A 19,905-nucleotide genomic window follows, 5' to 3' on the forward strand; every position below is an offset into this window, starting at 1 on the left:
ACCACATCAGCAGTCTCTGTGTAAAGAACTTACCTTGAACATCCCCCCCCCCAACTTTATCCCAATCACCCTAAAATTATGCGCCCTTGTATTAGCCATTATGATTGAGTCTTGCATAGAGATCTAAAATATTATGGGGAGAAAACATATTAAACATCATGAAACAACTTATTTTATAGAACAACACACATCTAAGTTGCTGGTGAACGCAGCAGGCCAGGCAGCATCTCTAGGAAGAGGTACAGTTGACGTTTCAGGCCGAGACCCGAGACCCTGAAACGTCGACTGTACCTCTTCCTAGAGATGCTGCCTGGCCTGCTGCGTTCACCAGCAACTTTGATCTGTGTTGCTTGAATTTCCAGCATCTGCAGAATTCCTGTTGTTTGCTATTTTATAGAACACTTGATTAATGCCTTTGGACAAAGTTAATCTCCCTTGATTTTTTTTTAACAGAAACATTCATAGTTATATCTCCTTTCAGGTTAACAAGCGTTGAATGCTCACCTTCTGCCCTTAACAGCCCTTGATTTCCCACCCACACCGCTCTAATGGAAAGAAAAAAAACGTGGGCAGAAATAAAATAAAACCCAGCCAGAATAACTTCATGTCAATTCAGTGAACTTCGAGTAATTTCCAGATTTCATGGCAGATTGAAAATGCTTCGCAAGGCACTTGACCCTATTTGATTCACACACACTACTTGAGCTAGTGTTGGCTATTAAAATTGTCCAGATGAAATCATGGTTCATGTCATGGTCTGTTGAAAAGCTTTTTAATACTAGACTTTTTAGCTGATGCTTGTGATACCTGTTGCTGGTTGGGGCTTACTCTGTAAGTTAATGTAAAGAGACTTTAAGGATAAATAGTGAACAGATATGAATAAAGGTAACAAATATGTAGCTAAAATTTTAAAGCCAGGAGCCTGCCAATCATTATATTGTTTTTCTTTTACAGATGATTTTGGTGGCAATATTTTCAGAAACTGGGTTTTTCGATTACTGCGCTGTTAAGGTGAGTGGAAAATATTTAATTTCCTTCATCCCTGATCAGATATTTACCTTCTGATTTGTCATGTATTTGGTAGCATGACCTTTTGAGCACTGAATGAACTAAATAAAGAATGGAGTTGAGAATTTAAGTGAATCCAATCCGTGTGTGAGTTTTACCGAACATGTGGCGTAATCTCTACAAGTCACAAAAATCTTGCATTAACGTGCGGAGATCATTTAAGTATAGTCAGAGTGAATATTTGAGCATGTTCATCTCCAATAGACAGCAATAAGAATGCAAGAGTGCAGAGAAAATTTACAAGGATATTGGCAGGAATTGAGAACCTGAGTAATAGGAAATGGCTAAGTAGGTTAGGGCTTTATTCTCTGGAGAGTGGAAGAATGAGGGAAGATTTGATAGAGGTATACAAAATTGAGGGGTATAGATAGGGTAAATGCAAGCAGGCTTTTCCACTGAGGCTGGGTGAGACTACAACTAGCGGTCATAGGTTAATGGTAAAAGGCGAAATGTTTGAAGGAACATGAGAGGGAGCTTTTATTACTCAGAGGGTGGTGAAAGTGTGGAACGAGCTTCAGCAGAAGGGTGGATGCAGGTTTGATTTTAACATTTAAGAGAAGTTTGGATAAGCACATGGATAGGAGAGGTGTGGTCCAGGTGCAGGTTGATGGTTTCAGGCAGAAATAACAATTGAACACAGACTAGATGGGCAGAAGGACCTCTTTCTATGCTGCAGTGCACTATGACCTTAAAACAAATGATTATAATTGGAGCACTCTTCCTAGGAAAACTGTTTATAAATTAATTCAAAACTATGCTCAGTGAAACACTGAGGAATGTTGTAGTTTAATACTCCATGGCAATGTGTAAGAATGTATTTTCCCTTGTGAGGTTATTCTATTCTGGAGAAAAGACAACAAATAACTTTTCACCATTCTGTTTCTGCACAACCTATGGTCTATAAGATTGAGAAAAACTCTTGACAAATTACTAGTGTGTTACAGAATAGGACAGAATTGTAAATGGGTGCAGAGTGGAGCACCAATGGAAAGATATGTAATGATAAGCATCTGCAGTAGAGAGTACTGATAGGAAAAATATAATACTACAGTCGTGTTCGGGATTAATCTGAATAATACTTCTGAGTTAAGATAAAATTATTATATTGTGAACTGCAAAGAGGTTGAAACAGATAATTTTAAATCCTATTCTTCTGAAGTTTGTATTGCAGTAAGGTATTTATTGGAAAAACACTATTAAGATGTTTGACAGTAATTGTAACCTGCAGAGGTCTGAAACCAGGGGAATAAGGATTCTGAGCTGAGGTCTCTTTGATACGGAAACAATCACTGGCAAAATCAGAACAAACATGCATTTATATGGTGTCTTTTATCTCTTGCCTCAGTATTTCAAAATGCTTTATGGTGCATCAAACAAACTCAGTGGCTGCCTCATCAGGAGCAGGAGGTACCTAATACAGTGACCACTGAATGTATGTTCATGGTTTTCTGCTGCTGTAACCCATCCACTTCAAGGTCCAACATGTCGTGTGTTCCAATGATGATCTTCTGCACATCGTTGATGGAACACGCGGTTATCTGAGTTGCTGTCGCCTTCCGGCCAGCTTGAACCAGTCTCGGATTCTCAGAATCTGTATCAGGATCATGTTCAACATTGCTGGCACATGTCGTGAAATATGTTGTTCTGCGGCAGCAGTATTTTGTAAATCTGACCCCTCTCATTTTTTGCCCAGAGAACTGATGCTCCCTAGATGTTTTTTAGCTTTTTGCACCATTCTTTGTAAACTCTAGAGACTATTGTCTGTGAAAGTGCCAGGATATCAGCAGTTTCTGAAAATCACAAACCACCCCCTCTGGCAACAACAAGCATTCCACGGTCTAAGTCACTTGGATCACTTGATGTTTGATCCAAACAAGAACTGAACCTCTTCATCATATCTGTATGCTTTTACACATTGAGTTGCTGCCACATGATTGGCTGATTAGGTATTTGATAATCTGATAATCCACATTAGGGCTGTGTAAAAAGAGCTACCTTTTAATCAGGATTGCGATCGAGATTTCAAAGGCAGATTTCGGTGCAGTTTCCCTGAGTTGAGGAGCAACCAATCAGCGAGAGGGATTCATTGGAAAGGGCCAGTAAGAATAATTCAAGGCCCAGTGGAGCAGCCACCCATTTGGAGCATGCCAGTGTTTAAAGCGGCTTTGGCTCATCGGGCTTAGGCGAGATCAGGTTTGGGTGAGGTACTTGGTCTTGTAAGTTGCTCTCTCTCTATTCTTATTTTGTACATTCCTCATCTGTTAGGGCATGGTAGATTAATGAGAATGGCGCAGTGTTTTGTACTGTGTGTGGTATACGGGAAGTCTGGGAGACGTCCAGTCCCCGGGATAAACACATCTGCACCAGGTGTAACAAGCTGCAGCTCCTGAGAGAACATATTAAGGAACCAGAGCTGCAACTCGATGACCTTCGGCTCATACAGGAGAATAAGGTGGTGACAGACAGGAACTACAGGGAGGTAGTCACACCTAGGTTGCAGGAGACAGGTAACTGGGTGACTGTCAGGAGAAGGAGGGAAATAAACAGTCAGTGCAGAGTACAACTGCAGCCGTTTCCCTCAATAATAAGTATACAACTATTGAGGGGGATGACCCTACCAGGGGAGCCACAGTGACCAGGTCTTTGCCACTGAGTCTGGTGCTGTGGCTCGGAAGAGCAGAGAGGTGAAGAGGACTGCAGTGTCGATAAGAGATTCCTTAGTCAGAGGAATAGAGATGAGGTTCTGTGGGTGCGATAGAGACACAGGATGGTATGTTGCCTCCCTGGTGCCAGGATTAGGGATGTTTCGGATCAGGTCCATGGCATTCTCAAGGAGGAGGATGAGCAGCCAGAAGCCTAGGTACACATTGACACCAATGACATAGGTAGACAAGGTGAGGAGGTCCTGGTGAGAGATTTTAGGGAGCTACATAGAAAGCTGAGAAACAGGACCTCCAGGGTAGTAACCTGTGGATTGCTGCCTGTGCCACATGCCAGTGAGGGCAAGAATTGAATGATGTAGCAGGTGAATGATGAGGAACAGGTGCAGGGGGGCAGGGGTTCAAATTTATCGATCATTGGGATCTCTTCTGGGGAAGGTATGACCTGTACAAAAGGGATGGGTTACACCTGAACCCAAGGGGGACCAACATACTTGTGGGCAGGTTGGCTGGATTTGTTCAGGTGGGTTTAAACTAATTTGGCAAGGGGATGTGAACCGGAGTGATAATGCTGAAGATTAGGTTAGTTGGTTTACAAACAGAGGCAATGTGTAGGGAGACTCCTAGCAGGGAAAGGCTGATGATAGGGCAAAAGATTGCAGTCAACAGGATGGGTTGCAATGTAAATGGTGGACAAAATTGAAAAGGATGAATATAGGACTGAAGGTGTTATATTTGAATGTGTATAGTATACTGAATAAGATAAATGAACTTGTAGCACAGTTACAGATTGGCCATGTATGATGTTGTAAGCATCACTGAATCATGGCTGAAAGAAGCTTATAGCTGGGAGCTTAATGTCAAGAATACACATTGTATCAAAAGGACAGGCGGAAAGACAGAGGGGGAGGCATGCTCTGTTGGTAAAATCAGAATCAGGTTTATTATCACCGGCATGTGATGTGAAATTTGTTAACTCAACAGCAGCAGTTCAATGCAATACATAAAATTGAAGAAAAATAATGATAATAAATAAGTAAATCAATTACAATATACGTTTATTGAATAGATTAAAAATCGTGCAAAAACCAGAAATAATATATATTAAAAAAGTGAGGTAGTGTTCAAGGGTTCAAGGGTTAAAAAATGAAATGAAATCATTAGAAAGAGATGGCATAAGGTCAGAAGGTGATGAATCATTGTGGATAGAGCTAAGGAACTGCAAGGGTAAAAAGACCCTGATGGGAGTTATATACAGACCCAAACAGTAGTAAAGACGTAGTGTACAAATTACAATGGGAGATAGAAAATCCATGCCAAAAGGGCAATGTTATAATAGTCATGGAGGATTTCAATATGCAGATACACTGGGAAAATCAGGTTGGCACTGGATCCCAAATAGGGGAATTTCTAGAACACCTATGAGACAGCTTTTTAGAGCAGCTCGTGTTTGAATCCACCAGGGGATCAGTTATTCTGGACTTGGTGTTGTGTAATGAACAGGAATTGATTAGAGAGATTAAGGTAAAAGAACCCATAGGGGAAAGTGATCATAATATGATCTAATTCTCCCTGAATTTTGAGAAGGAGAAGCTAATGTCAGATGTATTAGTGTTACAGTGGAATAAAGGGGATTAAAGAGGCATGAGAGAGAAATTACCAGAATTGATTAGGAAAGAACACTGGCAGGGATGATGGCAGATCAGCAATGGTTGGAGTTTCTGGAAGCAGTTTGGAAGGAACAGGATATATACTTCCTAAAGGAGAAGTTGTATTCTAAAGGTAAGGTGACACATAATGGCTAACAGGGGAAGTCAATGCCAATATAAAAGCCAAAGAGACAGCATATAATAGAGAAAAAATTAGTGGAAAGTTAGAGGATTGGGCAGCTTTCAAATACCAACAGAAGGCAACTAAATAAGTTATTAAGAAAGTAAAGCTGGAATACAAATGTAAGCTAGCCAACAATATTAAAGAGGATAGCAAAAGTTTCTTCAGATACATAAGTGTAAAAAGAGGTGAGAGTGGACATCGGACCTCTGGAAACGATGCTGGAGAAGTAGTAAAGGAAATGGTGAACAAACTGAGTAAGTATTTTGCAATAGTCTTCACTGTGGAAGACACTAGTAGTTTGCTGGAAGTTCCAGGTGTCAGGGGGCATGAAATGTGTGAAGTTACCATTACTGGAGGAAGGTTCTTAGGAAACTGAAAGGTCTGAAGATGGATAAGCCACCTGGACCAGACGGTGTGCACCCCTGAGTTCTGGAAGAGGTGGCTGAAGAGATTGTGGAGGCATTAGTAATGATCTTTTAAGAATCACTAGATTCTGGAATGGTTCTAGAAGACTGGAAAATTGAAAGTGTCACTCCACTCTTCAAGAAGGGAGACAGGTAGAAGAAAAGAAACTATTGGCCAGTTAATCTGACCTCAGATGTTGGGGTTGATTGTTAAGGATGTGGTTTTGGGGTGCCTGGAGGCAAATGATAAATAGGCCGTAGCCAGCATGGTTTCCTCAAGGAAAAATCTTGCCTGACAAATCTGTTGGAATTCTTTAAATAAGTAACAAGCAGGATAGACAAAGGAGAATTAGTTGATGTTGTGTATATGGATTTTCATAAGGCCTTGGACAAGGTGCCACATATAAGGCTGCTAAACAAGTATAACTCTCACTTTGGCTAGTGGCTTAATATAGGGGGTGATAGCCCCCTGGCCCGACCAAACTTAAGAAATCTTGTTTGGGTGGATGCTGCGCGATGTGTCCCCTGTTACAAATCATTACTCCGAAATAACAAACAGTTATGCGATTAAACGATTAAGCTTTATAATTCTTACTTTGACTATATGGTTAGTAAAGAAACGAAAAAAAAGGAAAAAAGGGCCCAATCTTATTAAACAGTCTTCTGTGCAATGTTGGATCTCACAAATAAGCTAATTGTCCACCATCGACCTCCTCCAATTGTCGCTGCCCTTCGGACCCTCGCTCCAAGCCCACCCCGTCCGGCGGTCTACCAACTCTCTCCATTCGCGTCTTCTCTCCTCAACTCTCCCCAGCAAAAGACCATCAAAATCTCTCTTCCAGGCTCACAAAAAAGAACAGCAGCATTTCAAACCCCGTTATCTCTAATCATAACCCAATATTGCTGCTACAAAGAAACCATTACATTACCAGTGAAATCTTACAGCATGTTACACAGCAGTGAAACCCTACAGCATGTTACACAAGCTACTAGCCCATGGTATTACTGGAAAGTTTCTAGCAGTGGCTGATTGGTAGAAGGCAAAGAGTGGGAATAAAGGGAGCCTTTTCTGGTTGACTGCTGGTGACTGTAGTGTTCCACAGAGTCTGTGTTGAGACCAGTTCCTTTTTGCGTTATATGTTAATTATTTGGATGATGGAATTGATGGCTTTGTTGCAAAGTTTGCAGACGATATGGAAGATAGGTGGAGGGGCAGGTAGTTTTGACAAAGTAGAGAGGCTAAAGAAGAACCTGGACAGATTAGGAGAATGGGCAAAGAAGTGGCAGCTAAAATGCACTTTGGTAAAAGAAATGAAAGAATTGACTATTTTCTAAATGGAGAGAACAAACAACTGAGGCACAAAGGGACTTGAGAGTCCTTGTGCAGGATCCCTCAGAGGTTAATTTGCAGATTGAGTCTGTGGTGAGGAAGGAAAATGCAATGTTAGAATGGAAAAGCAAGGCTGTAATGTTGAGAATTTATGAAACACTGGTGAGGCCTTACTTGGAGTATTGTGAGGAGTTTTGGACCCCTTGGAAAGAATGTGCTGAAACTGGAGAGGGTGCAAAAGAGATTCACTGAAATGATTGCAGGATTCAATGGCTTGTCAAATGAAATGTTTGGTGGCTCTGGGCCCTTATTCACTGGAATTCAGAATGAGTATGTCCTCATTGAAACCTATTGAATGATGAAAGGTCTTGACAGATGTGGAAAGGATGCTTCCTATAGTGGGAGAGTCTAAGACCAGAGGACACAGAATAGAGGGGCTTCCTTTTAGAACAGATATGCAGAGAAATGTCTTTAGCCAGAGAATGGTGAATCTGTGGAATTCGTTGCCACAGGCAGCTGAGGAGGCCAAGTCTATATGTATATTTAAAGCAGAGGTTGATTGATTGATTCTTGATTGGAACTGAGAGGAAAATTGGATCAGCCATGATGAAATGGTGAAGTGGACTCGATGGGTCAAATGGCCTAATTCTGCTCCTATTCCTCATGGTCATCTAGTCTGAATGAGCAGGTGTACAGGAGCACCTAAACAAAATGGACACTGAGTGTATGTTTCTCGTGTGATCACCACTGCAATGGAAGAGACTCTTTAATTAGTTATCTGCAGACAACAACAATATAACTAGCAGACCCTCTGTTGTAGTTAGCAGCTTGGAGGAACTCAGTGAGTCAAGCAGCATCAGCAAAGAGAAAAAGATGGTTTACAATTTGGGTCGAGACACTGCATTAGGTCCTGAAGCCGGGCTTCAAACTGAAATGTTGACCATCCCTCTGCCTCCACGGACACTGTTTGAACTATTGCACTCCTGCAGCTGTTCGCATTTTTTGCTCCAGACTCCTGCATATGCAGCCTCTTAGGTATTAATCTGTTTTAGTGATGTTGATAAAGTGATAAATATTGACCAAGACCCTAATTTTCCTTTACTGTTGTTTTCTAAATAATACTTATGAGACTACAATCCCCTCATCTTCAGAGACCACAGCCTCAGGACGACTTTGGAGAGTCAGCTTGGATTAAACATTATGATGACTATAACTGAGGTTTTAAGACATGTTTGATTAATGCCTTTGGACAAAATTAGTCTTCCTTGATCTTGAACAGGAACACTTGTCTTTTTTCCACATTACCTTTCAGATTAGCAAGAGTTGAATGTTTGCCTTCTGCCCTTAACAGCCTTTGATTTCCCACCCTCTAATGGAAAGAAAAAAATGTGGGCAGTAAAGAGAAAACCCTGCTGGAATAATGTCACATAAATTCAGTGAACTTCCTTGCTAGTCCCAGTTACCCACGTATCTCCAAGCTCCTCTCCTCTATGTACTTATCCAAATGACCCTTAATTATTGGAATTATACATAATTGTACAAATTCATATATGATTGTAAAACTCAAATATGTATGATGGTGCTTTCAGCCACTTCCCATCTCATATTATCTGGTGTTTCTTAGGCAGAAGAACAGTGGTGTAACCAACTTTTTTTTTGTAAGAACAAACATGAACACAAGAAAATCTGCAGATGCTGGAAGTCCAAAGCAACACCCACAAAATGCTAGAAGAACCTGGCAGGTCCAGGCAGCATCTATGGAAATGAATAAGCAGTCAATGCTTCATGCCAAGAACCTCCTTCAGGACCGGAAAGGGAGGGGGAATGTTGACAGAATATGAAGGTGGGCAAGGGGAATGAGAATAGCTAGAAGGTGATGGGTGAAGCCAGGTGGGTAGGAAAGGTAAAGGAGTGGAGAGGAAGGAATCTCTCATGAGAGGAGAATGTACCATAGGAGAAAGGGAAGAAGGACGGGACACAGGGGGAGGTGATAGGCAGGTGAGAAGAGGTAAAGGGCCAGAGTGGGGAGTAGAAGAGGGGAGGAGGATGATTTCTTTTAACCAGAAGGAGAAACTGATATTTATACCATCAGGTTGGAGGCCACACAGACGGAATATAAGGTGTTGCTCCTCCACCTTGAGAGTGGCCTCATCATGGCACAAAAAAAGGCCATGGATCAACATGTTGAAACTGGAATGGGAATTAAAAAGTTTGGCCATTGGGAAATTCCGCTTTTGGTGGATGGAGCAGAGGTGCTCGACGAAGCAGTCCCCCAATTTACGACGGGTCTCACCAATATAGATGAGGCCACATCAGGAGTACCAGACATAACAGACAACCCCAGCAGATTTAACAAATGGTTAGTTGAACCCATGGGAAATTCAGCACTGAAGCTTTGCAATTAAAAGCCTGGATGACCATGTTTAAGAACATAGATAGTGACAGCTACAACTGTACCACCAGCTTGCGAGAAGGTCCTTTGTTCTGTAAATAAGCTATGTATAACTTGTAATCTAGTTCATAATTTTTTACTCAGTGAGTGCATGATTTCATGCTAATGTTGGTCATCAAGAAAACAAAATCTGAATTTAATGGTGTTGGCACTTGTATTAAATAAAAATGCAAGCTCTTAAGATACCTGGTCCACATATATTAAATAATAAATTAGCTGAACCTTAAATTATCCGGACAGAAAGAAAAGATATTATTCAACAACATTTTTAAGGGCTTGCATGTTATTCAAAGGACAGAGGACAGCAAAGTTGGGTGGATTTTACCTGGTGACAATAGGAACACATAATATTTTCTTCTAGATGAGTTTGAACACTATAGTGCAGTAATAATAAAAGCTTGGGTTATGGTTGTTTCTGAATAACTCTTTTATACTCTGACATTTCAGTTTATCTGAAACGTCTCAGCCATTCAACTGTCCATTTCCCTCCATTGACGCTGCCCGACCTGCAGAGTTCCTCCAGTGCTTTCTGTGTTATGCCACATTCTAGTATCTGTGGTCTCCTGTGCCCTACCATCTCTGACTGAGAGGGAGCTTTATATAAACTAGCAGACTATTGTTCCAAGTATTTCCCCCATGCCAGGGAAAAAGTGGACTCATGTCTGCATGTTTTAGAAAGATTTTTTAAAGATAAAGATTGGCTTTTTCACATGTACATCAAAACACACCTTCTCTTCTTACCTGCACATCACCTTCTGTTGTTCCTTCCCCTTCCCTTTTTCCCATGGTCTTTAGCCCTCTCCTATCAAATTCCCCCTTCTCTAGCCCTTTATCTCTTTCACCAATCAACTTCCCAATTCTTTAATTCACCCCCTCCCCCTCTCCCAGTTTCACCTATCACCTGCCACCTTGTACTTCATGCTCCCCTCCCCCCACCTTCTTATTCTGACATTTCCTCCCTTCCTTTCCAGTCCTGATGAAGGGTCTTGGCCTGAAGCGTCGACTGTTTTCTCTTTTACCTAGATGCTGCCTGGCCTGCTGTGTTCCTCCGGCACTTTGTGTGTGTTGCTGTGAAATGTAGTATGTTCTTTGTGTCAAATTAAATAAGGGAGAATTGTTCTGGGCAGCCAGCAAATGCCTTATGGTGCCAACATAGCATATCCACAACTCACCAACCCTAACTGTATGCCTTTGGACTGTCTGAGCAACCAGAGCACCTGGAGGAAACCCACGCAGTCATGGGGAGAACATGCAAACTCCTTAAAGCCCGCAGCGAGAATGGAATCATGACTCATTTTAGAGCTGGTTCTGTAAAGGATTGTGCTGACCGCTAAGTTACCCTAGTGTCTTCTTGATGCATCCTGACAGCCTAATGGTGTATAAACTTCAACTGTCTGAGTTGATACATGCTCAAAATTATGAAGAGTTTTGATGCTGCACGTAAGGAGAAATTGTTTCCACTAGTAATGGGTTTAGCAGCTCAAGGATAATTGGCAGAAGAATTAGAATTCCAATGAATTTGTTTTTATGCTTTGAGTAGGTACATGGAATCATAGAGGAATACAATGCAAGAACAAGCCCTTTGGCCCACTATGGCTGTACCATCTATGACGCTAAATTAAGCTAATCTCATCTGCCTGTGCATGGTCTGTATCCTTCTATTTCCTGCTGGTTCATTTGGCTCTGTAAATACCTGCTGAATGTCATCATTGTATCTGCTTCTGCAGCCCTCCTGGCAGTGGAGAGGATGTTTTCTATAGTGCGGGAGTCCTGGACTAGAGGGCTCAGCCTCAGAATACAAGGACGTCCCTTTAGAACAGAGATGAGGAGGAATTTCTTCAGCCAGAGGGTCATGAACTCTGGGGTTCATTGCCACAGGTGGCTGTGGAGGCCAGGTCATTACATTCAAAGCAAAGGTTGACAGCTTCTTGATTCAAGGTTTACGGGGAGAAGCCAGAAGAATGGTGTTGAGAGTGATAATACATCAGCCATGATGGAATGGTGCAACAGACTTGATGGGCCGATTGGCCTAATTATGCTCCTTCATCTTATGGTCTTATGGCAAGATGATTATCGATCATATTCGCTCACCTTACCCTATGTTTGTAAACCCTTACCAGAGTAGGCTTTCAATTTGATACTTTCCAACAACCACATGTGGCTGAACTTGTCAAGGTTAATGACTTATCCTTGAACAATCTGTGACGATAATAATTTGCTTATCCATTGCATACATTACCAATTAACACCTTTATATGAAAGTTTACCAGCTTGCTGCTGTTTCTACTTTGGTTCTGTACAATCCCAGTTCCTCATTTTCTGAATGAACTTGCAACTGATGAAGTCTTCCTTTGTTCTTTCAAACTGTCCCTGGAAAAGATATAATGATTGAGGATTAATAATTGAAACCCTAAGCAACACATACAAAATGTTGGAGGAACTCAGCAGGTCAGGCAGCATCAATGGAAGTGAATAAACAGTCGACATTTTGGTCTGAGGCCCTTCTTCAGGACTGAAAAGGAAGGGGGAAGATATCCGAATAAAAATATAGGGGGAGGGGAAAGAGACTAGCTGGAAGGTGATAGGTGAAGCCAGGTGGGAGGGAAAGGTCTAAGGCAGGAGAAGGAAGAATTTGATCGGAGAGCAGAATTGACAATAGGAGAAAGGGAAGGAGGAGGGACCCAGGGGGAAGTCATAGGCAGGTGAGAAGTGACAGGTCAGAGTGAGGAACTGAGGAAAATACAATGAAATGCGTTGTTTGCATCAGTGACCAACACAGTCTGGAATCAGCTCGTGGTGGGATATCTGAGGAGTAGCCTGCAAGTGTCACCATGCACCCACCACCATGCGCAGAGCTCACTATCCATAACCTGTACATCCTTAGAATGTGGGAAGAAATGGGAGCACCCAGAGGAAACCTACATGGTCATGGGGAGAATGTACTAACTCCTTATTGACACCTGCAAGAATTGAACCCAGGTTATGATCGCTGGTGCTGTAAAGTGTTACACTCACTGTTATGCTTTCTGCCAAAGCTTTTGCAGCTTATCTTGTCGTTACATCTGCAGGCTGCTGAAATATTTTGACCTCTTTTCTGTTCCAAATCAACGAACAGTCTTTACGATGATAGTAATTGTTTTAATTTGTCGTACTGTACATTTCAGATTCAATTCTGTACCCTTGGGCCGTGCCACACTCTCTCACTGTGGACCGTAGGCATCATAGTCACTTGCTGTTGCATTTTGGATGCCACGATCGTGTAGCATTTCGCACGACGCTATTATATCTTGGGGTGTCAGAGTTCAATGCTGGCAAGCTCTGTAACAAAGCTGCACCATTTAGTAGGTTAATTGGTCATTGTGAATTGTCCTATGGTTAGGATGGGGTTAAATCAGGGGTTGCTGGGTGGCGTGGCTCGAAGGGTTGGAAGCCGTGCGGTATCGCTAAAGAAATAAATAAATTCTATCATGCAATAACTTTATCTGATAGTTTGAAAGTATACATGTTGAACAGACTTGATTAAAATTATTTATCAATCAGTCAGAATATATCGGTCACAAGCTCACAATAAAAGAAGGCACCAAAACTGCAATGGAAGAATCAGCTCTTTGATAAAACATTGCGCTCATCGATGACCTCTTCCTGTTTTTGGCTCCTTGTCCCAAACCTATAGCTTTCAGCAATTTCAGATAGTTTCAGGTTAGTCTTCCAATTTCTGCACAACATATCTTGCACCTCGTATGACATGAGACGATCTGTCAGTGTGCTGAATACCATGGGCCCGATCTCTGTGAGTTTTATTAACTGTGTTGGTAAATCATATTGTTCTACATTTTCACAAAATTGCTTCTTCCTTCAACGTCTGTAATATTGTTCACTTGTCCATTTATCGAATAGAGAGCTAAGTCATTCCTAAACGTGGTCATACTTGCAGGTTTCCAGTATAATTAGTCAGGACAGGATGGCTGACCTCACCTCTTCAGCAATACCATGGCTGTACTTGGTACATGAGATGGTTCAGTGGGAAATCAACCCTGCTATTATGTACTACTGTGTCTTGCTCCACAATGCACTCTAATTGATACACATGGTCTTCAGCTGAATATAGCTCCAGGTACACATAGAAAAAAAGATAGGGTTGAGTTGTTCTCTCATCTTGGTAGTTTACTTATAAATGGTTCATCACCGTTTGAGGAGATATCGTCAGTGTTGTGCTGTGTCCTCTGAATGCTTGGCCATTACAAACTTTTCAAACAGCTGATTGGACGTCATTTCGGAAACTCAGTTCTGATGTGGGGAGGAAGTCTCGTCATGGATTGGCTGTGTGGTAAAGTTCATGTGTCGCGGTTAGGAATTTCCCCTGTATCAGTCATAAGTAGGATCAAGGTCTACGTGTTTGTTTCAGGACTGATGCACGAGAATTCATAGGAGTGTGGTTTTCAGCGAACAATTATGGTAATCAAGCACATAGACCTTGATCCTACTTACGAGTCAATGCAGGCAAAGTTCCTGACCACAACGAACAAAATTGACCAAACTGCCAATCATTGACGAGATTTCCTCCCAACATCACAATTAAGTTCCTGAAATGATGTCCATTTGGCTGATTGAAAAGTATGTAAAGGCCAAACATTCAGAGGACAATCACAACCAACAGCACCCTGACAATTTCTCCTTGTGTGGTGACGAAACGTTCGCAAGTTAATTGCCAAGGCTGGGGAACAACTCAGCCCAACCATCAACCAATCCAGCTACATATCCTCTGAATTATTTCCAACAGAAAAAAAAGTTTGATGTAGCAAATTCATTAAAGCTTACCAAGCAAGAGTCATCGATAGCCTTCTCGTGTCAAAATATACTACATTTGACAATTCACAATATCCTTTTAAAGCATTGATAGATGTACTGGCTTATTTACAAGGCAAATCATTTAATCTTCTTTAAACCTTTGCCCCAGGCTAAATGTTCATTCAGTCCCATTTATACAAAGCAAACACACCCACATATTTCTTCAGGATCATGGTATAATCAAACGGATCACTAGGGGGGTGGCTCGGTGGTATAGTGATTAGCACAATCACTCTAAAGCACCAGCAGTAACCAACCAGGGTTTGATTCTTGCAGCTGTCTATAAAGAGCTTGTAAGTTCTCTCCATGACTGCATGGGTTTCCTCCAGGTGCTCCGGTTTCCTCCTGCATTCCAGAGGCTTCTGAGTTAAGGTCAGTAAGGCGAGGAAAGAGGACTGGGTCGAGACAACAGAGACTTATGGAGAAGAGGAGTTCTCCACTTGGACTGCACGTCGACATACCTGACCAAAACTTTTCCATGGAGGGCTTCCAGACCGTTCAGGCTGACCGGAAGTGCACTGAGAGCAGTAAGCGTAGAGGAGTTAGGGGCTTGCTGTTCTGGTTAACAACGGATGGTGCAATCCTAGTCATATTAGGATTAAGGAACATGTTTGTATCCCAGATATTGAACTTTCTGCTGTTGGACTCCGGCCATGTTCCATCGAGATACAACACTGGGTGTCATCGGAGGTTGTTTCTGCCTGTGGCTATCGAACTTTGCAGCTCCCCCCGTGGAGGGTCAGACACCCTGAGCCAATAGGCTGGCCCTGGACTTATTTCCATCTGGCATAGTTTGCATATTGTTGTTTGATTGTTTGTGGTTTTTGTATTTCTATATTTATGCTCTATTCTTGGTGCAGCTGTGACAAAACTCAATTTCCCTCAGGATCAATAAAGTATGTCTATGTTTATGTCTATGTCTAGTTGGCAACCTATGCTGGCATCAGGAGCCTGATTGGCAACACTAGTTGGCTACTGCCTGCACATCCTTCCAAGACTGTGTTGATCATTGACACACACAACACATTTCACTAGGGATAACTTCAATCAACTTCACTTGCTCCCATCACTGAAATGTTCCCACAACCTATGGACTCACTTTCCAGGACTCTTTATCTCATGTTCTTAATAATTGTTGCTTATTTATTAATTAATATTACTCTTTCTTTCTTTTTTTATTTGCACAGCTTGGTGTCCTTTGCACAATGGTTCAATATCTAATTGGTGTGGTCTTTCATTGATTCTATTATGGTTATTGGATTCATTGAGTATGCCCACAGGAAGATGAATCTCAGGCTTGTATATGGTGACATACATATATCTACTTTGATAATAAACTTACTTTGAACTTTAATATTTCGATGTTTCAACTGTTACGATTTCGTAACGTACTAGTAGCAAGAGATGATGAACTGAGTCGGGTTTTAATATTAAAACCACTATATTTATTTACATTTACTCAAAAATATAGAAAATTAAATAAACTACTTTCCTAAACAGAAGTTAACAGTGTTATGCGTCTATAGCTCACTTACAGTCAAACTTGGAACCCGTTCTTAACAAATCTTACTCAAGCACAGTCGTAAAGTGGCAGTTCAGAGAGTCCCAGTAATTCACGAAATAGGTGAAAGGAGAGACTTGTGGATTCACAGCGCAGCGAAGAGGCAATCACGACAAATTCCAAAGATTCCACGGCTAGCAAACGAAGAAATGGTTACTGAAGATCACAGCCGAGGAATACTGTTCCAAAGTCCATGAAGAGTGATTTCACAAAGTGACAGTCACGAAATCCACACCCATGGATCATATGAAGGACAGACACGTCTCCACAATGCACAGTGTGCTGCTGATTAACCCAATCCTTTGGGTTTGGGTAAGCGTTAGACTTTATCCTTCTTGATCGTGAGCTGTTCCCGGGCAGCTCGAAGCCTGCGGTCTTCACTCTCTCTCTCTTTCCTTCGACTCCTTCTCAGCACTGTCCACATTTCTTTTATACCGTCGGCATACACCATAAGGTAACGCTCACAGAAACGAAACTGTTGGACCCTCAGTAAAACGAATCTGGGGACATGTGACGCCCACAATAAATGAAACTATAGACTCCCAGGAAAACGAAACTGTGGACACGTAGCACAACGCGTGACAAATAAAGCTAATTTTTAATCTCTCTTCTTTTTTTGCTTTTAAACTCCCATTTTCTTGAATGAACACCTGGGCCACAAACTGCGCTCAATAAGATTGCCATGTGTTTGGGCAGCACGGAGCATAACACTTCACAGCACCAGTGATCGTGGTTGGAGATCAATTCCCACTGCTCTCTGTAAGGCGCAAACAACAGGAATTCTGCAGATGCTGGAAATTCAAGCAACACACATCAAAGTTGCTGGTGAATGCAGCAGGCCAGGCAGCATCTCTAGGAAGAGGTACAGTCTAAAACGCAAACAACAGGAATTCTGCAGATGCTGGCAATTCAAGCAATGACTGTACCTCTTCCTACAGATGCTGCCTGGCCTGCTGTGTTCACCAGCAACCTTGATGTGTGTTGTTCTCTGTAAGGAGTCTGTGTGCTCTGCTCATGACTGCAGGGGTTTCCTTCAGATGCTACTGTTTCCTCCCACGTTCCAAAGATGTATGGGTTAGGTTTAGCAAGTTGTGACAAAAAGTCATTAAAACCTGACCCTGTTCCTTTCTCTATAGAGGCTGCCTGACCTGCGTGAGTATCTCCAGTAGTGAATTCAGATCATGAGTAATATTTCCCTTTCTATAAACCTGGCTATTATGTATTGGTACAGATGTATCAGAACTATTTCTGTGGACGTTTATGGTGGTTCGTAAAGCAACCCGAGACAGTCATGTTTGCCAAACTGTGAATGCTTTAACTTGAAATCTAAATGCAAACATTAAATTAAAACTAATTTTGAATTCAGGATTAGCTTGTCTTATGAATAGTTGGGAAATGTTTATTAATGACTTACTTTATTTCAATTCCAAATCCCATCCTTCTATAATTTGTAATACCACAGGGAGAAGCAAAATAATAAGAAATTATATGATTATAGACCATCTATAAACCAAAGAGACGGTCAAAAGTTAAATATGGTGTAATTTTAACTTTCCTCTTTTATTTACATGTATAAATTGAAATATTACCAACATTGGGTGGCGAGGGAGGAGATTGCTGAGTCTCTGGCAATGATCTTTGCATCATCAATGAAAACGGGGAGAGGGTCTGGAGGATTGGAGGGTTGCAGATGTTGTTCCCTTATTCAAGAAAGAAAGTAGAGGTAGCTGAGGAAATTATGGACCAGTGAGTCTTACTTCAGTGATTAGTAAATTGATGGAGAAGATCCTGAGAGGCAGGATTTATGAACATTTGGAGAGGCATAATATGATTAGCATGGCTTTGTCAAAGGCAGGTCATGCCTTATGAGCCTGATTGAATTTCTTAAGGATGTGACTAAGAACATTGATGAAGATAGAGCAGTAGATGTAGTGTATATGGATTTTAGCAGGGCATTTGATAAGATACCCCATGCAAGGCTTATTGAGAAAGTAAGGAGGCATGGGAGCCAAGGGGACCTTGCTTTGTGGATCCAGAATTGGCTTGCCCACAGAAGGCAAAGAGTGGTTGTAGATGGGTCATATTCTGCATGGAGGCCGGTGACCAGTGGTGTGCCTCAGGGATCTGTTCTGGAACCCCTTGTCTTTGTGTTTTTTATAAATGACTTGGATGAGGAAGTGGAAGGATGGGTTAGTAAATTTGCTGGTGACACAAAGGTTGGGGGTGTTGTGCATAGTATGGAGGGCTGTCAGAGGTTGGACATTGATAGACTGAGAAGTAGCAGATGGAGTTCAACCCAGATAAGTATGAGGTGGTTCATTTTGGTAGGTCAAATACGATGGCAGAATATAGTATTAATGGTAAGACTCTTGGCAGTGTGGAGGATCAGAGGGATCTTGGGGTCCGAGTCCATAGGACACTCAAAGCTGCTGCTACGCAGGTTGACTCTGTGGTTAAGAAGGCATACGGTGCATTGCCCTTCATTAACCGTGGGATTGAGTTTAAGAGCCGAGAGGTAATGTTACAGCTGTATAGGACCCTGGTCAGACCCCACTGGGAGTACTGTGCTCAGTCTTTCTCACCTCACTACAGGAAGGATGTGGATGCTATAGAAAGAGTTCAGAGGAAATTTAAAAGGAAGTTGCCTGGATTGGGGAGCATGCCTTATGAGAATAGGTTGAGTGAACTTGACCTTTTCTCCTTGGAGTGATAGACGATGAGAGGTGACCTGACAGAGGTGTATAAGATGATGAGAAGCATTGACCATGTGGATAGTCAGAGGCTTTTTTCCCCAAGGCTGAAATAGCTAACATGAGAGGGCACAGTTTTAAGGTGCTTGGAAGTAGGTACAGAGGAGAGGTCAGGGGTAAGTTTTTTTATGCAGGGAGTGGTGAGTGCATGGAATAGGCTGCCAGCAATGATGCAATCGGGTCTTTTAAGAGACTTCTGGATAGGTACATGGAGCTTAGAAAAATAGAGGGCTATGGGTAACCCTAGTTAATTTCTAAAGTAAGTACATGTTCGGCACAGCATTGTTGGCTGAAGGGCCTGTATTGTGCTGTAGGTTTTCTGTGTTTCTACCTCCTGAGCATTTCCAGGGGTAGCATCCATGCCCAAGATGGCATACACAAAAATGTTGTTGGCACCTCGCATGCTATGTGCCTCTCATCTCTTTAAACCCTATCCATAATAAGAAAAGACATAATGATTGTCCTTACCGCCTAATAAAGCAGTGAATGATTTTTTACAAACTGAGAACAGTGAGTTGTTTTCATAGGAAACGTCTCACACCAGTTTAGCATGAGCTATTTGATTGGGAGAATATGTGATATTAGATGATACGTTTTAAAATCAGTATTTGGATAGGAAATGGCTATATTAACAGTACTATTTAGAAATGTTATCTTTCAATTGTCTTTTTTAAAGATTAATATTAATAAATTTTGAACAGGCTTTCTAAACTGCTTCATTTATTGCAATTTAGCTCTGATTATTAATTTATTAAATAATTATTAATTACATTATAAAACAGTGAATATGCATAAATAGGCAACAGGATTCATCCTTTTCCCCTTAAAAAACCCATAATTATTGCTACTAATTCATCAATCAATGATAATCTCTGTTCAAAATTACCATGGCACACATGAGATTTTTTTTAGATTATTGCCAATGTGGGCACACGCTCTCAAAAAGGTTTGCCACATCTCATCTAGCTCAATGTGTTTATTGTCAAGAAATTTATCGTA

General features: G+C 41.6%; 1 protein-coding gene across 1 annotated transcript in view; it reads left to right on the forward strand.

Annotated features, from left to right (window-relative positions):
* Positions 1–19,905, forward strand: part of oca2 (oculocutaneous albinism II) — a 503,930-nt gene that overhangs the window by 179,994 nt on the left and 304,031 nt on the right. The window contains exon 11 of the mRNA XM_072264241.1: positions 955–1,011. Within this exon, the coding sequence (XP_072120342.1) occupies positions 955–1,011 (57 nt within the window). The remainder of the gene's footprint in view (positions 1–954; positions 1,012–19,905) is intronic.

This window comes from Mobula birostris, chromosome 7 (genome assembly GCF_030028105.1).
Source record: "Mobula birostris isolate sMobBir1 chromosome 7, sMobBir1.hap1, whole genome shotgun sequence".
Taxonomy (NCBI): Eukaryota; Metazoa; Chordata; class Chondrichthyes; order Myliobatiformes; family Myliobatidae; genus Mobula; species Mobula birostris.